The sequence below is a fragment of the Mytilus californianus genome, unplaced genomic scaffold (genome assembly GCF_021869535.1).
Source record: "Mytilus californianus isolate M0D057914Y unplaced genomic scaffold, xbMytCali1.0.p SCAF_4, whole genome shotgun sequence".
Classification (NCBI taxonomy): domain Eukaryota; kingdom Metazoa; phylum Mollusca; class Bivalvia; order Mytilida; family Mytilidae; genus Mytilus; species Mytilus californianus.
The window spans coordinates 1,796,369-1,823,005 of record NW_026262690.1 but is presented as its reverse complement, the minus strand read 5'-3'; the positions used below and the strand labels follow the sequence as shown (position 1 = coordinate 1,823,005).

At 31.6% G+C, this 26,637-nt stretch overlaps 1 protein-coding gene across 1 annotated transcript in view; it reads right to left on the bottom strand.

Annotated features, from left to right (window-relative positions):
* Positions 1-11,949: 11,949 nt before the first annotated feature.
* LOC127737264 (CD109 antigen-like) overlaps positions 11,950-26,637 on the bottom strand; it is a 70,399-nt gene continuing 55,711 nt past the window's right edge. The window contains exons 29-37 of the mRNA XM_052247820.1: positions 21,467-21,644; positions 20,399-20,619; positions 19,886-20,041; positions 17,507-17,569; positions 15,548-15,657; positions 14,924-15,080; positions 13,947-14,049; positions 12,463-12,554; positions 11,950-12,159 (exon numbers count right to left, since the gene is read on the bottom strand). Coding sequence (XP_052103780.1) covers positions 12,151-12,159; positions 12,463-12,554; positions 13,947-14,049; positions 14,924-15,080; positions 15,548-15,657; positions 17,507-17,569; positions 19,886-20,041; positions 20,399-20,619; positions 21,467-21,644 — 1,089 coding nt within the window. The 3' untranslated portion in view covers positions 11,950-12,150. The remainder of the gene's footprint in view (positions 12,160-12,462; positions 12,555-13,946; positions 14,050-14,923; positions 15,081-15,547; positions 15,658-17,506; positions 17,570-19,885; positions 20,042-20,398; positions 20,620-21,466; positions 21,645-26,637) is intronic.

Here is a 26,637-nt window from a genome sequence, read left to right as displayed (position 1 = left end):
AGAATTGCGTGGCTAAGATCAATGAAATTGTTCCGATTACGATCATTTCGACATTTTATACCAAATGATCTTCTAGTCTATTGTCAATTATCAATTAAAAATGTAAGTACAGAAAACGCACAATTTCATTATTCTGTTTATCACTTATTTCTGTAATCATTATTTTTTTTAACCTTATTCTGTTTTTTACACAATTATTCTTTATATTTTTGCCCCCCCCCCGCCCCCATTATTCTCTCTTCTTTATTGTTTTGCCCACTTTTCTCTAGTTATTTGATAAGACTGACTAATTGTATTCAATGCCACGAGTACGGCAGGCTATAGGAGCTTGATGAAAAATTGGTTTAAAATAAATTCCTGGAGTGTCAACTTCAATTTATTTTCTACTGTATACCTCACTGGAACATGCTTATTATCTGTATATATATATGCAGCTAGATCAGAGAAGTTCAGGGAAGACATTCTAAAGGAATCGATGATATGCAGCAAAGAATAACATTTGAAATTACGTTACTAAGCAAATTCAAACGGATCTTATCCCGATGTAAACATTGAATGTGAATAGATTGAGAAGACCGCAAATACATGTACAAAAATCGAGACGACCTTAAAATAGTAAAACGATGCCTACTTTATGAAAATATTTAACTTTAATTTTTGAACCTGCACAGGCACACTTTTAAATTGTTATATTCATTAAAGTACATAGTATAACGAAGAGGTTAATACTGGTTCTCTGTAACTATTTAAACTCTTATATAGGGAGTGTGGCACGCATGGTCATGATTTTCTTCAAAATTCACAAACTTACTAGTCTTGATGAAACAAACAAAAGATGGCAAAATTTTGGTTGCTAAGCATATCGGTTGTCATAGCAACCGATGAAATGTTTTACCTCTTCTGGATATCTATGATTTTAAGCTGAAAAAGGCTATTTTCAACATAATTTTTCTTAATAAATGATTAAGAGAAAGAATATTTTTTTATAATTTTATTAAATATATGCATTTTATTAATGTAATTTAATAACTGATATTGTCATATTCATTTTCAATCATAATCACATATACCTCCCTTTTTATGTGGTTTGCATTAGGTAAAAAATACCCTTTTGAGGTCATTTTTGAATGACCACCATAATTTTTTGCGGACACCTGAGTTCATGAATTCATAAATACCATAGTCTTATCTTATCAATGATGCGAAAAAGTAATGGGGAAGTATGTCTAATTTTTTTGTTACCATGGATACAAAATGTTTAGTTTTCATTTTTCCTAAAGAAAAAACCCTAATTCTGCGGTCAGAAAAAAATAAATAAATATACAATTTGTAGAAATTATTGTAATCATCAAGATATTAAACATATTCATATATAACGGTATTGTAGTTTTAACTGTGTTGCTGGTTGTAAGATTTTGTAAAAAAGAAATGATCGATTGTCCAGTGTCAAACATCTGATAAATGTTTAATTATAATTGACCATCTAACCTTTCCATAAGGGAAAAATTCCCTTGATTATGCGCTATTTATTTTTCTTATTCATTCTTAAACTCAATGTTGAAATTGCAAAGCATGTATAGCTATACATTTTGAATAATATTGTACTATTGGATGATGAGTATCTACATGAAGATAACTTTTAAGGTGAAGTTATAAAACATATAAAATTTCTAAAAGGTCCTGCAATAGCGATAGGCTGGGATGAAGACGGAATTTGAAAAATCACTGGAAATCGGGATCAATTGAACAAGGACAGACATTTCATTAGGTCAACTAGGGGGACTTAAAAAAATTTAACACAAGGGTTCTTTAGCAAACAAAGGGCGTAACTAGCAAGGGCCGGTACGGTCGGCCGTCGACCTGATGGTCCCTGCTATCTTTCCGACACATTTCTTGTTTGACGTTCTGGCTGGGGAGGAATTTTCAATAATTTCGAAAAAATCCGTTTCCCTACGAGGACCCGCGGAAATTCTGTCAGCTGATGACTGCAGGTCTAACAACCAGCAGCTGGGGGAAATATACCATCTAGAAAATTCTCATATAAGGGGTCCTACTGACTGCCTTAAGAGATGGCCCGCTTCATTCATGCTTCGGTGATTCCATATGTAATCAACCAAATATTTCCAATGAAAGGAGGGGGCGGGCCCTCAGGGCCCATGGGTCCGCCTATGGTAGCACTATATTAACATTAGTAATAGGCATCGGAGTATTGAAATTTGAGAAAATAACAATTATCTTAATGGATTTTTAGCAGCAAATCAAAAAATATTGACAACATGATAACTCTTTACACAGGGTAACTTTAAAAAGAATTATATACATATTAGTCCAGTTAAACTAAGTTTGAACCTTAAACTAATTGCAACATAAAATGTTTTAATTCTAATCTATAGCATTAAGCCTCAAATATACACAGAAAAAAGTCCCATAAAATCTAAGTTAAGGAAAACTCAAAATTTGCATTTTTAATTTCTTATAGAAATTAACATTGGAAAGGGAGATAAATTAGCAAAAATGAGTCTTTTTTTGTCAGTTTTTGGTTGATTTTTTTAAAAATTCATGTAAAATATGATACTTTGATGGGGTTGTAAGTTCTTATTTGACTACGTTATATAATCTTCTGCTCATGAAATGTACACAACCGAAGTGTTATTCTCAAAGTAAGTATATTGTCTTTCTTTTAACCAAATTTTTTTTAGATTTTACTTTGAAACAGGAGTCAATGTTTATATTATACAGTACAACATGTTACTTCCTCTTAGTTATGTCCACCCTCTTGTATGGTCACCATCGAATGGTGGCCATTTATTGGGGTATTCAATCTTGAGATGTTGGCCATTTATTAGGTTGATGTTTTATCTAATTATGTTACCTGTTGAAATAAATCAGGGTTGAAGTTTTCAGCTTGTATGTTTCATTAAAATTTACCTGTACAGGTAGCTCCGGTTTCTTTTCAAATTGACATTCCACCGTTTCTTGAAAATGTAGAATAGAATGTTTGTTTTAGTCTTTGTTAATTCATATCATTTGTTGATTTTTCTGTCTTTAAATTTACATATTTTCCTTTTTTCTAATTATTTTATTTTTTTATGTTATTATAATTTTATTTGTTTTTTTGTTTCTTATTCTTTTAATTTCTTCTTGGAAAGAATCTTGAGTAGAAATGATAAAAATTTAAACATAAGTTATTGACTAGCATTTAAAAAACAAAAGAGAGAATCCTTTAAATATATTATTTTTTCATGTAAAAAAAAGTTATTGTACATGATGTACATGGTATTCTATTGTTCGTTTGCATTATTAAATGAATTATTATTAATTATAACTTATAATCATGCAAATGATATGTTTAAAGGAACCATGAGGTAAGTAATTTAACGAGCCAGTTTATTCACAAATTTAAATTATCAATATCATGAATATCAATCCTTTTATAATAAATTTTGTTAACAAAGTTGTACAATCTATTATCATGATTATTATTCAGGAAAACTACAAATATCATTATAAGGTATAGGAATAAACTATTTTTGTTTATCTTTGATATTTTTCAAATCTCAAAACGAGTTTTGCATCAAAAATCACTAAAGAGACTTACAAAGAAATTATTTAAAGAATAAATTGTCTTGCCTTTTTGAAACAATTGTAAACTTATCAAATATGTTATCTTCAGTTTGGCTTATTTTGTCAGTTAACAGGCAAATTTTGTCTCCAGAAAAAATAAAGTACACTTCTATATAGATTGTGACATTTTTATGGTCTATTAATTAAATCACTTTTTGTTCTGTGTATTATATTGTCGAAACTGCAGGACTGGCATATGCATGATACATATTCTTGGTATACATTTGCAAAGAATATTTCACTCAACTCAGGCCTTTTAGATAAAGTTAATAATTGCAGGGACTTGAATGAATTAGACTCTTTAAAGCCCTTGATTAAAAATGAATTTTAAGAAAAAAAATAAGAATATTTTTTAAAATAAAATAAAAACTTATGATGAAACCAGTAAATTCAATTGCTTCACTAAGTAAAGAATTAGTGGTCATAATTTAGAAATAGAAAATGGTGAATAAAAATTCCTATAAAGGATAGAATTGTTTGTAAAATTAACATAACAACTTAGAGATAATCTATTTGAAAATTGTTTACCTTCTCATGATAATGTCTCTGACCAGTTTATGAATAAAATCTTAAATCTTATGAATAAAATCTTAACCAAGAACAAAAAGGAAAAGAAATGGTAAACCTCCATAACCTGGAACATGTTTAAAATATTGGCTCCTTTATAAAAGAAAGTCATTAGAATTGAGGGCAGAAACCTAATAACTTTTTTCCATGTATTTTGATTTCTTAAAGAATTGTTATTTCTTTGCATTATAATGTTTGTTTTGGGGTTTTTCTTGTCAGAAACTCGATTAAATTGTAATATGTTTATATGACAATAAAAAAATTATCAAATTTTTCTTTAATGAATATTATGAATATACATGTATTTATTCAATAGAGAAATAATGAATTGCCTAAATTTTATTTAGAATAAGTCCTAAAGATAATCTTAAACATTTGTTAAACAATGTTAAATGCAGTAAGTATAAACAATTTTGATTTTAGAAAATTAATTTGGGAAACACCTTTTCAATGGAAAAAGGCAGGCGTTGTGAAAGTTTGCATTATATTAGAAGATGATATTCATTTATTATTCACTTGCCAAAAAATACATGTAAAAAAATAACTTAAATTGATAGAATTATTTAAAAGTTATAACATCAAAACAAACATTTGCAAACAGTCATGAGAAAATTTTTACAAAAAAAAGTTAGGAAGCTCTATGTTCAACTAGTTTTATTATTTCATTTTATTTTAGAATTTTCTTGTCATAACCACAGCTATTAAATTTGACAAACAAAGAAGTGTCCTTGTCATATGTAGAAAGAATGCCACTTTCAACATATGAAAGACAGTTTCCTGATGTAGGTAGGCCAGATAGTGCAGTTGTAGGGTCAGAATCAAGTCCAAAAGAGAATTGTGATGCATCATCGTTGAGTACAAACCCTTCATATTCCTGTTAATAAACTTCACTTTTATCTTGGTTTCCCATTTCAAACACAAGTGTATAAAATACACTGTTTAAGTAATGTGTATGAACTTTTCCCAGCCAGAAATCGTTGGCTGTTGTAAACATATCTCCTAACCCATTCCTGTAGCTATTCAAAGTCTGATTAAATCCAAAACCAGGGTTATGATGGCGCTGAATGTATGTTCTTGCTCTGAGTTGTGTTATGGAACAATACACAGGGATGGATTTAGGAGAGGCTGAGGGTTTAATAAAAAATATACCATCATTGCCGTTATAATATGGAAACGTCTTCCCATTGGTGCAATCTATAATATAAAATCATCGTAGATAAACGCAACCTGACAGAAATATTAAAAACAACAACATTTTATATCGAGGCAGTACTTGTGAAAAATCCACGTTTAGATATGAAACTTGTGACCAGTTTTAGTTCATTAAAAGTTGTGGAACAAATGTAATCTGATTTTAATCAAATTGGGGACAAATTGAGCCCATAAAAGTTGTATGTTTTAATTCGATGGTCTTGTTGGTATTTTTTCTGGAGAAGAATATAACTTTATACCAAATCTCTTTACCCAAAATATATAAAGGCCATACTACAAATAAAATATTTTTGGTAAATGTATTATGCATTAAATATTTGTGTTGAATACACTGGACATAAGTTAAACTGGCTGTTAATATAATCACTTAGTATTTTGGAGATTCCATGTCTTCATACTACAATTAACCGACCAGTTAGTAAAGTAGAATTCAAATGGAACCAATATGACCTCTTATGTGATGCGGTAGTGCCGTAAAGACCCATCTTGGCAAATCTATGAAGTTCAAATTCATATTTTTTAACCGATTCATTATGAACTTTGCTGATTCAGATTACATTATATTTTGTTTCAAACCCAATTCTATTGATGTAACAAAGGAGTAGGTCCGGTAAGGGCCGATTTTGGCCTCAAACTTCAGGTTCATCTGATGAAAGATTTTGGACACTTTTTAAACACTAAAGTGTCTACTTTAGTCGATTCAATTAGTTAATGTGAAAGATTTGAACTGATTTAGTCATTAAAGACGCCCAAATTCAAGCTTAAATATGAAAAATCTATCAAATATGCCATAATATGTCACTTTTCAGATGGTTTTTGTCAAAAATGAAAGTGGCCGCATCCGTGTTCATTCTCAACCTTTATATATGTTATGTATTATCATCTAATACAACTTACATCTAAATATTAGGAATGAACACACATGCGGCCACTTCCATTTAAGACGGAAACCGTCTAAAATTTAACTCAAATGCTATAGTTGTGAAGATTTCAGTAATTTAGCATGACTTAATGATACCCGATACATGTGCATTGTATTGTCAAAAACAGCCCATATTTATGTAACAGAAGTATTTTGCTTTCCAATAAATAGCTTAAAGTTTACATTTTAACAATTTTGTTAAACTGCTATATTTTTGGGCCGAAAAGGGGTCTTATGGGGCCTACTCCTTTTGACGAATGTATCGTAAACTCACCTGAAATAAAAGTTTCACGTTTGGTACCTGCATAACCATCCAGACATATACATGCATTGTCCTGACCTAACCTCTCGCCATTTATGCAGGTGTGTTTATCGTCCTATTTAAGTCAAAGTGCTAAAGTTTCATTCTTGACATATGTAATAGTAAATCATTATTATTGAGTGAGTAGTTTAAGGGGTCTTACTGGGCCTACTCCTTTTGACGAATGTATCGTAAACTCACCTGAAATAAACGTAAGACGACGGTATGGATGAAGAAGAACGAAACGAGTAAACCAGTGACTTTGTAGTAGGAAACAAAACTAATAGTTTTAGATATCACTGTAGACCAACTAATATAATCAAAAGAAATTAGATAAAATCTTTATTTTGCCTTTGTCTTCACAACCTTTATTTAAAGCAATGGACATCCTCACCGTTTGTTTGAAACAGGAAGAATTGACTATGGTTTTACCAGTCATATTTTCTTTGAACATTTACGGAGAAAAGTGGAGGACCGTTCACCCTCCTAGCATTTGCTACTAAAGGCTTACATCCAAGACAAAATAACAATATCAGCTACATGAAATGCCTGTAGATACCGCATAGTTTATATTTGAGAAGACTGTAGATACCGCATAGTTTATATTTGAGAAGACTGTAGATATCGCATAGTTTATATTTGAGAAGACTGTAGATATCGCATAGTTTATATTTGAGAAGACTGTAGATACCGCATAGTTTATATTTGAGAAGACTGTATATATCGCATAGTTTATATTTGAGAAGACTGTAGATATCGCGTAGTTTAAATTTGAGAAGACTGTAGATATCGCGTAGTTTATATTTGAGAAGATTGAGAAGACTGTAGATATCGCGTAATTTATATTTGAGAAGACTCTAGATACCGCGTAGTTTATATTTGAGAAGACTCTAAATACCACGTAGTTTATATTTGAGAAGACTGTAGATATCGCGTAGTTTATATTTGAGAAGACTGTAGATATCGCATAGTTTATATTTGAGAAGACTGTAGATATCGCATAGTTTATATTTGAGAAGACTGTAGATACCGCATAGTTTATATTTGAGAAGACTATAGATATCGCATAGTTTATATTTGAGAAGACTGTAGATATCGCATAGTTGATATTTGAGAAGACTGTAGATATCGCGTAGTTTATATTTGAGAAGACTGTAGATACCGCATAGTTAATATTTGATTGAGAAGACAGTGTTACCGCATAGTTTATATTTGAGAAGACTGTAGATATCGCGTAGTTAATATTTGAGAAGACTGTGATATCGCGTAGTTTATATTTGAGAAGACTGTAGATATCGCGTAGTTTATATTTGAGAAGACTCTAGATACCGCGTAGTTTATATTTGAGAAGACTGTAGATATCGCATAGTTTATATTTGGGAAGACTGTAGATATAGCGTAGTTTATATTTGAGAACACTGTAGATACCGCATAGTTTATATTTGAGAAGACTGTAGATATCGCGTAGTTTATATTTGAGAACACTGTAGATATCGCGAAGTTTATATTTGAGAAGACTGTAGATACCGCGTAGTTTATATTTGAGAAGACTGTAGATACCGCGTAGTTTATATTTGAGAAGACTGTAGATATCGCGTAGTTTATATTTGATTGAGAAGACTGTAGATACCGCATAGTTTATATTTGAGAAGACTGTTGATATCGCATAGTTTATATTTGAGAAGACTGTAGATATCGCGTAGTTTATATTTGAGAAGACTGTAGATATCGCGTAGTTTACATTTGAGAAGACTGTAGATATCGCATAGTTTATATTTGAGAAGCCTGTAGATACTGCATAGTTTATATTTGAAAAGACTGTAGATATCTCAGTTTAAAATATCACTTTAAATATTAGTTTGAAATACAAAGTAGGCAAACCATTACCTTAGAGTATAACACTGCGCCAATGTCCTCTTCACAAATCGTACAAAGTGAATTCCATCCTCTTTGATGTACATTTTTCTGCACATGGAATTTTAGATTCTGTGTTTAAAATAAAAACGTGCTCTTAACTTTTACAACAATATTCGCCGTTGCGTAGTTCAATATTGTAATGGTAAATTCCTCAGTTAAAACTACACTGACATAAGAACACAGAAAATATAAATGTGTTACCATTTTCACGTGTCTCCAAAACCCGACAATGTATCTTAATCGGAGCCACCATATACACATGACGATAGTAGTTTTATCGCAGTGATTGTTATTGATATATAGTTTCACCAAATAAATTTAATCTACAAGATTTTAATGTAAGTCAGGAATAAGAATTATGCTGTTCAAATCGAAATTATTACAGAATAAATTCAATATCCGATTTGAATATGAATCGTTTTATTTTTACTACCGATGAAACAAATTATTCATGTTCAATCATGTATAATTTCATTCACATGTTTTTGCTTTTGAAGTTGCTGACTTCGGATGTTCCAGAAGAAGATTCATCCAGAAAATTTTATCGAATTCCAGCAAAACTATGCGCTTTTTTGTTATCAGAATCTGCCATTGCACTTTTTTTTTTAAAGTAATGTTTTTTTCTCGAATTCAAGTCTTTTCTATGTTAAGTTGTCTGCTTAAATCAGTTTGATAGGAACCTTGTGATAGATCAATGATACTATCTATAATGTTGAATTACTATCAGTACATATCAGTTGATGACTCTTTCAAGGCCCTATCCCCTAGGTCATGGTCCAGTGACTTTCAATTCCTTAACAATTTTCAATGTTAAGTATTTTGTTTAAGTTAGTTTGATAGGAACTGCTTACAATAGACTACACTATTTTCTATGAAGTTACGATGGTGTTTGTTCATCTCAGTTTGTCAACCATTTCAAGGCCCTTCCCACCAGTTCATTGTCCAGTGACTTAAAATTAATTAGCAATATTGCTGTCCATCAGATTGTTTTTTTTGTCTGAATTTTATGTCAACAGACGAGACATATTTCTGTGTCAACAGTTTATTTTTCTAGTTAAAATTTATTCACTCCAACTTGAATATATATGTTTTTTCAAAACTAATTTTCCCCAATGGTTGCTTGAAAACTCTCCAAAATACCATTTAAGTACGATTGAACTATCAGTTGTTAATCATTAAGAATAGTTTAAGGAGATGAATGGTATACTTCAATAAGACAGCATCCGAACGGCACAAACACAATCAACATACTACCTTCAACAATATAAAATGTCTTTAGCTCTCAATCTTTGTGATTTAATTCAATTATCAAAACGAAGTACTTCAACTACAATATCTTTAAGAAATGAGCTGCGTCGGATAGAAATCGACCTTATGCAATTGCACGTATACATGTACATTTATGAGGCTTTGATTCCTTTTTGAACATTCAAATACGAGATAAAAGATGAATTTAGGTCCGTTGTGTAGGGTTCTTATATCAACTCAATTTGAAACAGTTACAGACTTTTCATAGAATATTTTTAACCTGAAGTAAGTTAACAGATGCATTGATATTCATTTGCATAAGGTCGATTTCTATCCGACGCAGCTCAAATATTGAAGTCATTATGGTACCTTTTCGTATACTTTCGAGAATTAATGACTCATTTATCCCATCAGCTATCAGGCGATTGAATAAATTAGACATAACAAAAATTTCTCAAATATAAAAAAAGACTTGCTGTTGTAGAACATAAAACGGCGCCTAGCTACTGTGCATTTGGCCCCAGACAACTCAATAAAATATTCAGCTGAACTCCTCAGTTTTGAACTTTTCGCAGTAAAAATCGTATCAGATTTTGTTTTGTCGCCATGGGTTTCTCCGTTAAGATGATTATCATATTTTCTTTCAGTGTGCTTTTATTTACAAATTCACCTCATATGCTTAGAACTAGTCTTAATTAATTCACTTATCACCTGATTATGGACCTAGAAATCATAATAAATAAGCAAAATAAAGAAATTTAGAGAATGTTTTTTTTACATATATATCAAAAAACCAGTTTCATTGTATAATCATGTTTCTGAATGATCTGAATGTGGTAATCCACACGAACGCACGCAAATATGTTTTATCATTTTACCAGCTCACTTGGCTTGAAGAACAAGTGAAGCTTTTATCATCACTTATCAGTTAAAATGGATGAAGAGAAGCTTAATAGCCAAAATGATCATTTATACAAGATCTACAAATAAGTCAAATTGTCAAAATCGTCAGTCGGACCCCTTTATGCGTTTTACGTGTTAACAAAAAACCGAACTTCAATATAAATTAAAAAAGGAGACAGTCCCTTAAACCTGACAAAACCACATTTTCGACTATATCAACTAACGGAACAACTGGAAAACAACTGTCATATTCATGACTTGGTTTAGACAATTTACGAAAAATAATGGTTGTAAAACTTCGTTTTATAGGCAGCTGAACTTCCCACTTTTGTTTATTATTACGCCATATTGACAAAACTGCATGAGCAACCAAAAACAGACATAATTAGTTAGCGTGACAATAATTGGGATCCAACAGCCAACATTGTGCAAACTTAAACAATCAAAACAAACGTACAATAATATCTAACAAAGACGCCAACAAAATAAGTTTTTGTAGTTGTTAGTACAGTATAACAAAATAAAGGAAACACTGCAAAGTTAATAAAATGATACACAACGTCAACACCTAGAATCTATAACTCAGGACCATCATGTATTATTAGTGAAGTTGACACTGAATGTATATCCATTAGGGCTCGGTATTTTCCGATGAACTTTTTGAAAAATAGAACGAGACAATATTTGACAAAACCGTGGATGATTTATTTTTTTGCTCGGACACCCATGACATTATATTGACAAAAATGTGTGAACAAAACAAACAGTAAAGTATCTTTTTATCAAATCCTTTCGAAAGTGTACTTTTACTCCTGTATATATAATTTCCCTATTCTACAAATGTGGTGTAAACTATTCCCTTTTCTACACATGTGGTGTGAACTATTCCCTTTTCTACACATGTGGTGTGAACTATTCCCTTTTCTACACATGTGGAGTGAACTATTCTCTTTTATTCACATGTGGTATGAACTATTCCCTTTTCAACACATGGAACGTGAACTATTTCCTTTTCTACACTCGTGGAGTGAACTATTCCCTTTTCTACAGATGTGGTGTTAACTAATCCTTTTTTTGCAAATGTTGTGTAAGATATTCCCTTTTCTACAAATGAGATGTAAACTATCCCCCTTTTCTACAAATGTGGTGTAAACAATTCTCCTTTTCTACAAATATTGAGTAAACTATATGATTTTTACAATGCATTTAACATAGTCTACGAATGAGGAAGATCTAACAATCGTGATTATGTTTATGTTTATTGAAATAAAGATTTTAAGACACAAATGTTAATACATAGAAATATTTTCAGGTTCATTCTTAAAACACTAAAATACATACAAAAGAAACGACAAATTCACCTTTTATCGGCCTTCTTCAAATAAAATACAGTATTTATATAAAGTATAAAAAAACCATGAAAGTTAGGGGTTCCTCTTGAAAGCAATTCTTGTCATCATCGCTTCTGAAAAACATAATTTTGAACAAAATCATAATAATGATGTCAAATCAACTTTATAAATCATATTGTTCAACGATTAAGTTTAGTTCACATGATTAAAAAAAAATATAACATATCATAACATTATGAATAAATCCCATAAAACATGACTTGAATCTAACTACAAAATCTCTTCCATTCAGTTGAAAAGTAGATTTTCTTTTTAATTTTGGTCTTTTATATTTTCTTCTTTATTTAGTGAGTGTAGAAATTTGCATTTACATCTTTAGTTAGATTTTTTTTTCATTAATTCTTAATATTTGTTACCTTGACTTCTACACAATTGTCAGGACCACATACTTCTATGATGGTGGCGGTAGACAAGGCTTTTGATTGATAAGTCTTTATGACCTCATTACCTAAATGTAAATGTATGATTAGTAATGTACATGTCATTTCAAAATACACGTACATTGAATAGTCCTTGACACGAAATATTTGCCGTTTGACGCTGAGCAAGCAATGTTCATACGTGATACAATTTCTGAGATAGTTGAAATAAATTTCATCCCTCGTAATTTTCACCTATCAGGCATTAGAATCTAGTACTTTCAAAAATTTGCTCTTCTAACACCAAACATGCTGTAAGTGATTATAAAGATAAGAAGATGTGGTATGATTGTAAATGAGACAACTGTCCACAAGAGATAAAATAACACAGAAATCAACAACTGATGGCCACCGTACGGCCTTCAACAATGAGTAAAACAAATACCGCATTGTCAGTTATTACAGCTATAATAGCTATAATAGCGAAATAAAAAAGTAAAACAATTAAAACTAAAAAACTAACGGCCTGATTTATGTACAAAATAATGTGCACATAAAATGTTATATACAGTAACAAACAACAACCACTCAATTACAGGTCTTGGCACAGGCACATGCATAATGTGGCGGGTTTAAACATGTTAGCGGGCGTCCAACCCTCACCATAACCGCAGAGTGGGTGTAACAGTACAACATATGAACAAGCTATAAAAATCAGTTGAAAAGGGCTTAACTCATCAGATCACAAAGCACAAAAACAAGTAACAAAAAATCATAGAGGACGTGGCAGGGTACTTGTACATCCCCACAACAAAAGCGCTAAGTAAAGATCTGAGAGTACTCGCAAATAATGACAGCCAATAACAACTAATAAAAAAAATAATGCATCTAAGACTAACATATCAATCAGTGCACATCCGACATCCAATGGATTTAGTGTAAAGGCGTCATTAACAGTCAGAGAAAAACATGACCTTTTGCAATGCCAAGAATGCATGAATGATTCGGCATTGCAGACTGTTGGTTTGTTTGAACATTTGTTTATCATGTATAGTATGCTGGTTTAAAGCAATAGATTTAAATTTAACCACGGCATCTCTCATCTGAAGATAGTAATCTTAATATATATATCGTCATTCAAGATTGAGAGTATTTGAAACAGATAAACTTTTGAGAGATATAAGTATATGAGAAAGTAGGAAATCATTAGTAATGCTTGCATTTTGGATATTGAGATTGATAGGCACTATACTGTTAGATACTATTCATTATAAACATGATAAATAAGAAGGTGTGGTATGAGTGCCAATGAGACAACTCTCCATCCAAGTCACAATGTATAAAAAGTTGACAATAATATGTAAAAGTACGGCCTTCAACATGGAGCATTGGCTTACACCGAACAGCAAGTTATAAAGGGCCCCAAACTGACTAGTGTTAAACAATTCAAGCAAAATGTTTTGTTATTCGCTTAAACTTACTTGGTTCATTATGCTCTCTCAGTTTGATAGGTACAGGTCTGTGTCGAGCAACTAAGGCAACTCTCCTTATATCTACTGCAATACACATTTGTGTGGACAAAATCTGTTAAAATGAAATTTATATACGTTTTTACAATTTGAAGTGTACCTAGTAAAAGAATAGGTCGTACATACAACTCATTACACAGACGGACGTACATTGTAAGGAGCAAAAAATGTAATTAGAAACAATGTGCTGTTAATTGATGTTATGGCAACTGAAGTATATGCACATCTTGAAGGTAGAAGAATTGTTTTGGCAACTGAAGTATATGCCGATATTGAAGGTGGAGAAATTGTTTTGGCAACTGAAGTATATGCCGATCTTGAAAGTGGAGAAATTGTTTTGGCAACTGAAGTATATGCCGATCCTGAAAGTGATGAAATTGTTTTGGCAATTGAATTATATGCCGATCCTGAAGGTGGAGAAATCATTTTGGCAACTGAATTATATGCCGATCATGGAGGTGGAGAAATTGTTTTGGCAACTTAAGTATATGAATATCCTGGAGGCGGAGAAATTGTTTTCGCATTTCAATAATTTATAATAAAACTACAAAAGCACAAATAACCGTTTAAATTCTGTATTACATTGTTTTGTCCTACTGTTGATAACATAAAAGAGAAGGTTTGTTTACACAGAAAAGTACAAATAAACCGTTAAGATGGCGGTATTTTGGAAAATTAAATGATCTGTCATAATTTGCGGTTTCCATTACAATAAAAATGATGTTGATATATATATATTTTTGAGTTCTAAATATATTTTAAGAAAAAATTCAATAAATTATGCAGACTGCGGCGGCAAAGCTAAGGAATTGACCATACTTACGTTACCTACACATGTTTAACGACCGTGCAGAAACAGATGGTAATTTACGAAAGGTTTGCAATTTTAAGATTGAAACGAAAGGTTTTCATAAATGAAAACTAATTACCGTGTCAAAGTATAAGTTGATTGAACGGAAACCCTTTTCCACTTTTTTGTACTGTCCTCCAGTATTGGTAGTATCGATTGTCTCTAAGTCAGCTTCCATCCCAGACGGTAAAGTTATTTCAAGTATTCCCATAGTACTCTGTCCTACCTTCAACCACCTGTGAACATTGATATTTTTTCTATTTTAGCAATATTAAAGTAGTCAGCACTTCTGTGTTGACAAAAAATATCATTAATATGGTCAGAATTACAAAATAGCTGTTTACAAAACTTTGAATTTTTCTAAATGCTAAGGATTTTCTTCCTCGGGAATATAATACCTTCACTATATTTGAGAAAACCTTCGGAATTTTAGGTCGTCAATGCTCTTCAACTTCGTACTTCATTTGACCTTTTTCACTTTTTTCATTAGGGCATCACTGATGAGTCTGTCGAAGACTTAACACACGTCTGGCGTACACAATTTTAATCATGGTATCTATGATGAGTTTATTTGTGTAGAGTAATATATGATGTTTCACTCATATTGGTAAGTATTTTAAAATTTTATATTATAATAAACTTTTCACTTATGTTGGTTGAATAAGACGTTTATCTACAGAAAAATGATCAAAGAATGTATTACCTGAAACAAACTTTGAGTTTAAAGCCTTTTGTTGAATCATTTAGTATCGTTGGTGTCAAGGCGAATGCAGGCTCTCTTAATTGTTCATTCACATTGAACACAACTGCAGCCTGCAGATAAGACAGAACATTTTGTTGCTTGCATTAAAAAATAATTATAATAATTAGATTATAACAATTTAGGTCTAAACATCTACGAGTGAAAATAAAAGTTAGTTACAATATAATAACTAGCAGACTAAAACACAAAAGTATTGGCCAAACAAATAAATAAGGCACAAACTACATACGATCCTTTAAGAGAGTAAAATGTAATATTTACCCCCATCATACACAATCTATCACTGACTATAAACATTAACTGACACACTTACCTCTATCATACACAATTCTCTATCACTAGCAGTTACTGTCACACTTTCTTTTATCATACACAATTCTGTATCATTAACAGTTACTGACACACTTACCTCTATCATACACAATTCTGTATCATTAGCAGTTACTGACACACTTACCTCTATCATACACAATTCTCTATCATTAGCAGTTACTGACACACTTACCTCTATCATACACAATTCTCTATCATTAGCAGTTACTGACACACTTACCTCTATCATACACAATTCTCTATCATTAGCAGTTAATGAAGGACTTACCTCTATCATACACAATTCTTTATCATAAGCAGTTACTGATATACTTACCTCTATCATACACAATTCTCTATTTTTAGCAGTTACTGACATACTTACCTCTATCATACACAATTCTCTATCATAAGCAGTTGCTGACATACTTACCTCTATCATACACAATTCTATATCATTAGCAGTTACTGACACACTTACCTCTATCATACACAATTCTCTATCATTAGCAGTTACTGACATACTTACTTCTATCATACACAATTCTCTATCATTAGCAGTAACTGACATACTTACCTCTATCATACACAATTCTCTATCATAAGCAGTTGCTGACATACTTACCTCTATCATACACAATTCTATATCATTAGCAGTTACTGACATACTTACCTCTATCATACACAATTCTCTATCATTAGCAGTTACTGACATACTTACTTCTATCATACACAATTCTCTATCATAAGCAGTTACTGACATACTTACCTCTATCATACACAATTCTCTATCATAAGCAGTTGCTGACATACTTACCTCTATCATACACAATTCTATATCATTAGCAGTTACTGACATACTTACCTTTATCATACACAATTCTGTATCATTAGCAGTTACTGACATACTTACTTCTATCATACACAATTCTCTATCATAAGCAGTTACTGACATACTTACCTCTATCATACACAATTCTCTATCATAAGCAGTTGCTGACATACTTACCTCTATCATACACAATTCTATATCATTAGCAGTTACTGACATACTTACCTCTATCATACACAATTCTCTATCATTAGCAGTTACTGACATACTTACTTCTATCATACACAATTCTCTATCATTAGCAGTTACTGACATACTTACCTCTATTATACTCTATCATTAGCAGTTACTGACATACTTACCTCTATCATACACAATCCTCTACCATTAACATTTACTGATACACTTACCTCTATCATACACAATTCTTTATCATTAGCAGTTACTGACATACTTACTTCTATCATACACAATTCTCTATCATCATCAGTTACTGACATACTTACCTCTATAATACACAATCCTCTTTCATTAGCATTTACTGACATACGTATCCCCATCATACACCATGTACACAATCATCTATCATTAACATTTACTGAAACATTTACCTTCATTATACACAATCATCTACTACTAACATTTACTAACACACTTACCTCTATCATACACAGTCCTTTACTATTAAACATAACTAACACACTTACCTTCATTATACACAATCATCTATTATTAACATTTACTAACACACTTACCTCCACCATACACCATCCGCTACCACTAGCAGTTACTGATACACTTTTCACAGTGTTGGGAATCTGCAATAGAATAAGGAAATAGGTGAAAATAAACCAGACAATCACAGTCGTTGGCAACTGAAATACAATGACTAGAGGAGGGTTAGCCGTTTTTTGATGCTCTTTATCCTTATATACTGCCTAAAATTTTCTTTGTTTCAAAAAACACTGACCATATTTATATTATTTAGTAGTTATATATGATTTGTTAGTTTTTTTATATTAAAATTCACAACTTGCTTTAATATACGGCTGTTAAACATTAATAGCTGCTAAGTATGCAGATCATTGCCCTTCTGTCCCTTTTATCTCCATACATCTGTGTTCCCATTCCTTAAACATAAAACGAATCGCCTAGAGTATATGCCTCCCAGAGCATGCATTTCCTTTCATGTTTTCCGTGATAGAGGGTTGCTGCTAACAAGGAAAATATTGAACCAAGAGTTCCAAGTTGTTATCATCCCTTCGAAAATTGTACGGACACCATCACGAGTTAGTTGACCGTTATGAAATATCAGTTTCACAGAAGACGACAGAAATGCTCCAATTGTCGTTACCATAATCCCGTTCTCTTTCATCGAATGGGACCTACCGAATTGAACATATCTTATCAACGTTGAGCAGGACCTGCTAACCCTTCTGGAGCACTTGAGATCACCCCGGTATTTGGTGGGGTTCATGATGATCAGTAAGTATTCAGTTTTGTATGTTGTGTTTAGTGTACTGTAGTTTGTTTTTTCGTCGTTTTATTTCGTTTTTTTGCCATGGCATTGTTAGTTTGTTTTCGACTTATGAGTTTAAGAATCCCTATGGTATCTTTCGCCTTGTTTATACTCTCAAATGTTTTAAAGTTTTTGATCTCCGGCTGTTTTCCTTTGGGATCAAATCATAATTATAATTCCAGAAAAACTTGTCGTTAATTTGGAAATAAGTTTCACAATTGTTTTTTTCAGAAACAATTGTTAAGTGAATAGACATAGATTTCGTCCACTTTTTATCCATTTTATCGGTTCCTAATTTGACATGCAATAAGTTCCGTTCTTTTACCCTTGTATTTTTATTTTAGTTAATTTGTACTTTATCGAAAAAATGTATTCTACATACTATATGCACTCTCAACTACAAAAACATTTTTGTTGGCGTCTTTGTCAGATTTGAAATCAACTGCAATAAGTGTTTTGATGGTGTCTTTATTATTAGATTTATTTGTATGTTTGTTTGAATTTTTAAGTCAGTCGTGTTGTATATCTGTGATATATGTTTACACAGTTTTGACTGCTGGATCCCAATTATTGTCACATTAAGCTATTTTGTCTGTTTGGGTTGCTCGCTCAATTTTGTCAATATAATGAAACTATGAACAACTGTCATGCAAGTGGAAGGTTTAGCCAGCTATAAAACGAGGCTTTACCTAACATTTTCGTCAGAAAATTCCTCAAGAATTTGACAGTTATTTTCTATTTGTTCCGTTAGGTGTTAAAGTCTCATGTTTGATTTTGATCAAGTTTTGTGCTGTCGTTGATGGGAGATGTCTGTTGTTATTCTGCGGTTCACATGTTGTAATGTACTATGACATTATTTATTTATTCATTTCTCTGTGCTGAGTGTTCTTGCGTTTGTTTGTACTGTATTCTTTTCACGCAGTGTTGTCATTTTAGCGATATTGTTTTAACATTGCTATATAAGCGGGAGCTTTGGCTAGCAATTAAACCAGGTTCAACCCACCATTTGTTCTTAAAATGTCCTGTACCAAGTCAGGAATATGGCAAATTTTATCAAATATTGCGTTTTTATGTATGTTGGTGTTTGTTTTTGTTGCAGTTCAGTGTTTCTGTTGTTCCGTTGTTTTCCTCTTATATTTGATATGTTTCCCTCGGTTTTAGTTTGTAACCCGGATTTGTTTTCTCTTAATCGATTTATGACTTTTGAACAGCGGCATACTACTGTTGCCTTTATCTATGGACTTCCTTTTTTTGAATTTACGTTGAAGTTCATTATTATTAGTTAATACTTTTTTTCCATATGTGCACAATGCTTAGAGTTTGTAGGCATAATTTTTATTTAAATTTCAAATTCATGATTTTAATTAAGAATACCTACTAATTCAAGCAAAACTGACCAATGGCAGTTTTTCGGATGCCTTTAAACCCTCTAGTTTTTCAAGCTCTTAAACGTTGCAGAAGTATGGCTTTGAAAACTACTAGATTATGAGTATACATGATGGAAATTTTTAAAGAAACACAAGTTGCGCTTAAGGAAATAGGTTAGTCACTTCTTACATGTATAAATATTTGTACACAAGAAAACATTCTTAAACTTATTGCGATTATAACTTACATCTTTATTCTGTAGAACCAAAGCATTTTGGTTGTTCACCTTGAATGTTTCACCTACAGGCCAGGTCACACCTTTAGTATTTACAGTCATTTGAAAATTAGGGGCGTAAAGCTTTCCTCCAAGTCCTGACAATGCCTGGACGGCTATCACTGTATCCTGTAAGACATACATATTTATAATAATAAATCACATTTCAACCAATGATATACCCAAGGGTTTTGTAGACTGTTGTTTGTCTTCTCGTCGTTTTTTGTTTTTTTCCATGTGGTTGTCAGTATGCTGAATATTGACCAAAAGTAACTATAAAAGGTTGCATAAATAAAATTAAATGACATATTCCTTCAGCAAATCTATTACGTTAAGTGCATTTCTTAGATTTGTTGGACATCAGATCAAGTCTCAAGTAAATGAGATTAAAAAAATAAAGAAAAAAACAAAAAAAAATTGCTACAATACCTTTTGCATTTGTATTTTATATATTACCATGAATATAATTATATCACCATTGTTTACCTGTGTAGAAATAAATCCACCACTTGGATTTCTTTGTCTAGCTAACCATTTTAACACACGAATGCCATTAGTTGTATCATCCCTCAAATTGTAACCTAACAGTACGTATGACGTCATTTCTACATCTAATGCTCTAACGTCATTGCGTGGTGACCTCCATGATTTCCAAGGTTGTATTTTATCTGATTGAGTGTCTGGTAATGCCCAATATTTTTCACCACCTTTAAAATGATATATATCATGTATATATAATATATATAATTTAGTACTTCCCTTATATTCATATGAAATTAAAAAAAAGTATAGACGTATTCCAAATACCTGAAGAACATGATACCCACCCTTCACCTTTTAACTTTGCCTGTTTTGTCGCCCTATTTTCAGCGGTCAGAAATGTTCTGTTCAACCAATTTTGGTTTGAAATTTTAAACCCTGTACACCCAATGTCACACGGATTTGTTGTTAGTCTCTCTCTATAGGTTGTATATATATGCTGTCGAATACAATTTGAATTGGGATTATAAATCTGATACTAGATTCGTAAAAAATCGATGAAAACTTTGAAACATCTCTACGACTATACCGCTTATGTCCTTTTTAACGGCAAACGTTCTGTTTCTATCTACAAGTTTCCTTTTCAAGTGGCATTTCGGTTTTTCACTAAATCGACCGACTTTTAAGAACCTATGTATTGGATTTTGTTTTATTTGTTTTCGTTCTGAATACGATTGAAACATTTACCCTTTGACTTTAATCAAACAGCTAACAACACAATCAAACATAAAACTCAATTACGTTAGTCAGCTATTAAAGACAGCATACGAAAAATATAAAACAATTCAAACAAACAAAAACCAACGGCATATTTTATGACAAAACAATAAACTAAGAACAAACACAAAAGACATCCACCAGCGACAACCACTGAATTACGGAAGTCCACATTGCCATTATATAATTAACAGAAATATGTATATGGGCGAATTATTCAAGTATATGCACATTTAAATCAACATGCTTATTTTTAAAAAACACAATAGGAGCTTGCAATAATATATTACTCATTACCAGTGTTGTTTGCTTTCTTCTCAAGTTCTCTAAGAATGGCATCAGTTGAAGAATGCTTAACCAATGATAAGGCGTAAAATGATATCGTAAGTTCGTACAAGTTATCCATTGACACAGGTGCTCCCTTTGCAGTGTAATCTGTTGCTTTCTGGATAGCAGCAGTAACTTGTTGCTTAATCTGAAATGCCAATGAATAATAAGTCGTATAATTACTTTTTGTTTCTTTCTTTTTGATTATTTTTGTCTCTTACAACTTGAATTAGCCTACAAGGGCAGGTTCAGGGAAGATTCCAGCAGATAATAGAAACCAATTAGTCTTCTTTGGTCGAAATCAGATCCTTTACCATGTCTACCCTGAAATTTCTCCAATGTACTAGATTTATTTAAGTGCATCCGATATATATATATATATATATATCTAATTCTTACGCGATTTATCCTCTTCCTGACCTGTTGATTATTTTTATTTCTCTAATTTTTGTGCTATTTTCACATTTATTGAGCGGTGTGAGAAAAATATTTCTCCTCACTAGTGAAATATCTGTTCTCAGCAAATGATTGGTCAAAATTTGATTATGACGTTAAAATTTCTGAATTTCTTCTGAATTTCCTATTGTGACGTCATGAACAAGGGGCGTCAATGCCTGATGACGTCACATATAAAGAACACAATCTTCTGCAAATCTTTGAAAAGGAAGGATAAAAATCATTAGAGAAACAAATTCTGCCACTATAACTCGTGTATTACGATATTTCTCCACTCTTAACTGTTAAATTTTAATTATTTAAAAAGCTCGGCAAGCCTCGCGCTTTGAATATTAAAATTTAACTGTCTCTACTGAAGAAATATAGTAACACACTTGTTGCAGTGATGGAATCTATATTAAATCAACGTTTGATCTCAGTTCTTCATTGGTTAAAATTCGATTATGACGTCAAATTTTCTTGCTTTCCTCTGAATTTCCTATTGTGACGTCATGAAAAATGGCAACCATGTCTGATGACGTCACATAGAAAGAACACATCTTTTTGCAGATCATTTGAAAATAAGGATTGAGTTTGTCTGCACATTGTTTAAAAATCATTAGAGAAACAGATTCCACCATCAAATCTTGTGCAATACGATATTTATCCACTCTTATATATATATCAGACAATAAATAAAATATAATAACGGTTTCAATTCATCACATTTACAAGCGCTTTCACTTCTTTCACAGATCTTGAGATAATCTCTCGTCTAGTACATTGGAGAAACTTAAGGGTAAGGGATCTGATTACTTTTTCCAACCGTAGATCACTATTAAAACGAAGTTAATTGAAATATAATCGGTTTATCATATACAGTCCTTGGATGGTGTAAACTTCCCACTCACACCATACACCATTACACCATTCACCATACACCATTACACCATACACCTTGTGCCATTACACCATACACGTTACACCTTTGCACCATACACCTTACACATTACACCATACACCATTCCCCATTCTATCTACACGATCCGAAATTACCCATAATGCAATTAAATTTCAAAGAAAGCGTGCGACTACAAAATTATTTATTTGATTTAAAAAACGAATTTTGATCACAATATTGTAAATTAATGTATAAAATTAAAATCTCCGTGGTCATGCCTATGATGGTTATATAAACAATACAGATTAAATATATATACATGTATTTGTAAAAAAAGTACGCATAAAACTTTGCTTGTAATGCAAATTTATCCGCGATCTGCCTATCTATAAATTAAAAACGATATTAGTTACAATGCTATTATTATCGGTTTTAACATGTATCGTAAATCTTATAAACTTGGTTTTCAGATAAAATCGACAAACAATGCCAAAAATGAATACTTCAGGATGACTGGTACATGTACAACATGTACAACAGAATTATTTTAAGCATCAACCAAAACTGACCATATTTGCACTTATAATTATAAAATTGAGAATGGAAATGGGGAGTGTGTCAATCTGTTAATTTATATAGGGCTAAAAAATTTGGAAATATTTTTGCCCTCCTTTTATTAAAAATATTGTCTCGCTACAAAATTTCAGTAATTTTGATACCTCAGGCTGACTCATATAACAAAATTATTTAACTCATCAACCAAAACTGACCATAATATTTTCACTTTATTATATAGATCTATATAGCCACATAGTAAATCAGCAATATTTTGATGTCAGGGTGGATTGTATAATACAAATGACAGCAACATTGCAAAACAACATGTACAATGACAAAAATTTGTCCCCATCAATCTAGATTGCCAGCATGTCCTCTTTTTATTCAATATATTGTCTCGCAACAAAATTTCAGTAGTTTTGATACCTCAGGTTGACTCGTATAACAAAATTATTTTAACGCATCAACAAAAACTGACCATATTTGCACTTTATTATGTATATCTATAAAGCCACATAGTAAATCAGCAATATCTTGTTGTCAGGATGGATTGTATAACACAAATGACAGCAACAGTGCAATACAATGACACCAACAATTTGTCCTGATCAATCTAGATAGCCAGCATGACCTCTTTTATTCAAAATATTGTCTCGCAAGAAAATTTCAGTAGTTTTGAGACCTCAGGCTGACTCGTATAACAAAATTATTTTAAAGCATCAACCAAAACTGACCATATTTGCACTTTATCATGTTAATCTATATAGCCGCATAGTAAATCAGCAATATTTTGATGTCAGAATGGATTGTATAATACAAATGACAGCAACATTGCAACACAATGACAACAAAAAATATACCCATCAATTTAGATAGCCAGCATGTCCTCTTTTTAATTAAAATATGGTCTCGCAACAATTTTTCAGTAATTTTGATACCTAAGGCTGACTAGTATAACAAAATTATTTAAACGCATCAACAAAATCTGACAATATTTGCACTTTATTATGTATATCTATATAGCCGCATAGTAAATCAGCAATATTTTGATGTCAGGATGGATTGTATAATACAAATGACAGCAACATTGCAATACAATGGCAACAAAAATTTGTCCCCATCAATCTAGATAGCCAGCATGTCCTCTTTTTATTCAAAATATTGTCTGGTAAGAAAATTTCAGTAGTTTTGATACTTCAGGCTGACTTGTATAACAAAATTATTTTAAAGCATCAACCAAAACTGACCATATTTGCACTTTTAATATTATGTATATCTATATAGCCACATAGTAAAGCAGCTATATTTTATTGTCAGAATGGGTTGCATTATACAAATGACAGCAACATTGCAACACAATGACATCAAAAATTATCCCCATCAATTAAGATTGCCAGCATGTCCTCTTTTTATTCAAAATATTGTCTCGCAACAAAATTTCAGTAATTATGATACCTAAGGCTGACTAGTATAACAAAATTATTTAAACGCATCAACAAAAACTGACCATATTTGCACATTATTATGTATATCTATATAGCCACATAGTAATTAAATCAGCAATATTTTGATGTCAGGATGGATTGTATAATACAAATGACAGCAACATTGCAATACAATGACAACAAAATTTTATTCCCATCAATTAAGATAGCCAGCATGTCCTCTTTTTATTCAAAATATTGTCACGCAACAAAATTTCAGTAGTTTTGATACCTCAGGCTGACTTGTATAACAAAATTATTTAAACGAATCAACCAAAACTGACCATATTTGCATTTTATTATTATGTAAATCTATACATGTATAGCCGCATAGTAAATCAGCAATATTTTGTTGTCAGAATGGATTGCATTATACAAATGACAGCAACATTGCAACACAATGACAACAAAAATTTGCCCCCATCAATCTAGATTGCCAGCATGTCCTCTTTTTATTCAAAATATTGTGTCACAAGAAAATTTCAGTAGTTTTGATACCTCAGGCTGACTCATATAACAAAACTATTTTAAAGTATCAACCAAAACTGACCATATTTGCACTTTATTATTTAAATCTATATAGCCGCATAGTAAATCAGCAATATTTTGATGTCAGGATGGATTGTATAATACAAATGACAGCAACATTGCAATACAATGACAACAAAAATTTGTCCCAATCAATCTAGATAGCCAGCATGTCCTCTTTTTATTCAAAATATTGTCTCGTAAGAAAATTTCAGTAGTTTTGATACCTCAGGCTGACTTGTATAACAAAATTATTTTACAGCATCAACCAAAACTGACCATATTTGCACTTTTAATATTATGTATATCTATATAGCCACATAGTAAAGCAGCTATATTTTATTGTCAGAATGGATTGTATAATACAAATGACAGAAACATTGCAACACAATGACATCAAAAATTATCCCCATCAATTTAGATTGCCAGCATGTGCTCTTTTTATTCAAAATATTGTCTTGCAACAAAATTTCAGTAATTTTGATACCTAAGGCTGACTAGTATAACAAAATTATTTAAACGCATCAACAAAAACTGACCATATTTGCACATTATTATGTATATCTATATAGCCACATAGTAAATCAGCAATATTTTGATGTCAGGATGGATTGTATAATACAAATGACAGCAACATTGCAATACAATGACAACAAAAATTTGTCCCCATCAATCTAGATAGCCAGCATGTCCTCTTTTTATTCAAAATATTGTCTCTTAAGAAAATTTCAGTAGTTTTGATACCTCAGGCTGACTTGTATAACAAAATTATTTTACAGCATCAACCAAAACTGACCATATTTGCACTTTTAATATTATGTATATCTATATAGCCACATAGTAAAGCAGCTATATTTTATTGTCAGAATGGATTGTATATTACAAATGACAGCAACATTGCAACACAATGACAACAAAAATTATCCCAATCAATTTAGATTGCCAGCATGTCCTCTTTTTATTCAAAATATTGTCTCGCAACAAAATTTCAGTAATTTTAATACCTAAGGCTGACTAGTATAACAAAATTATTTAAACGCATCAACAAAAACTGACCATATTTGCACATTATTATGTATATCTATATAGCCACATAGTAAATCAGCAATATTTTGATGTCAGGATGGATTGTATAATACAAATGACAGCAACATTGCAATACAATGACAACAACAATTTGTTCCCATCAATCTAGATAGCCAGCATGTCCTCTTTTTATTCAAAATATTGTCTCG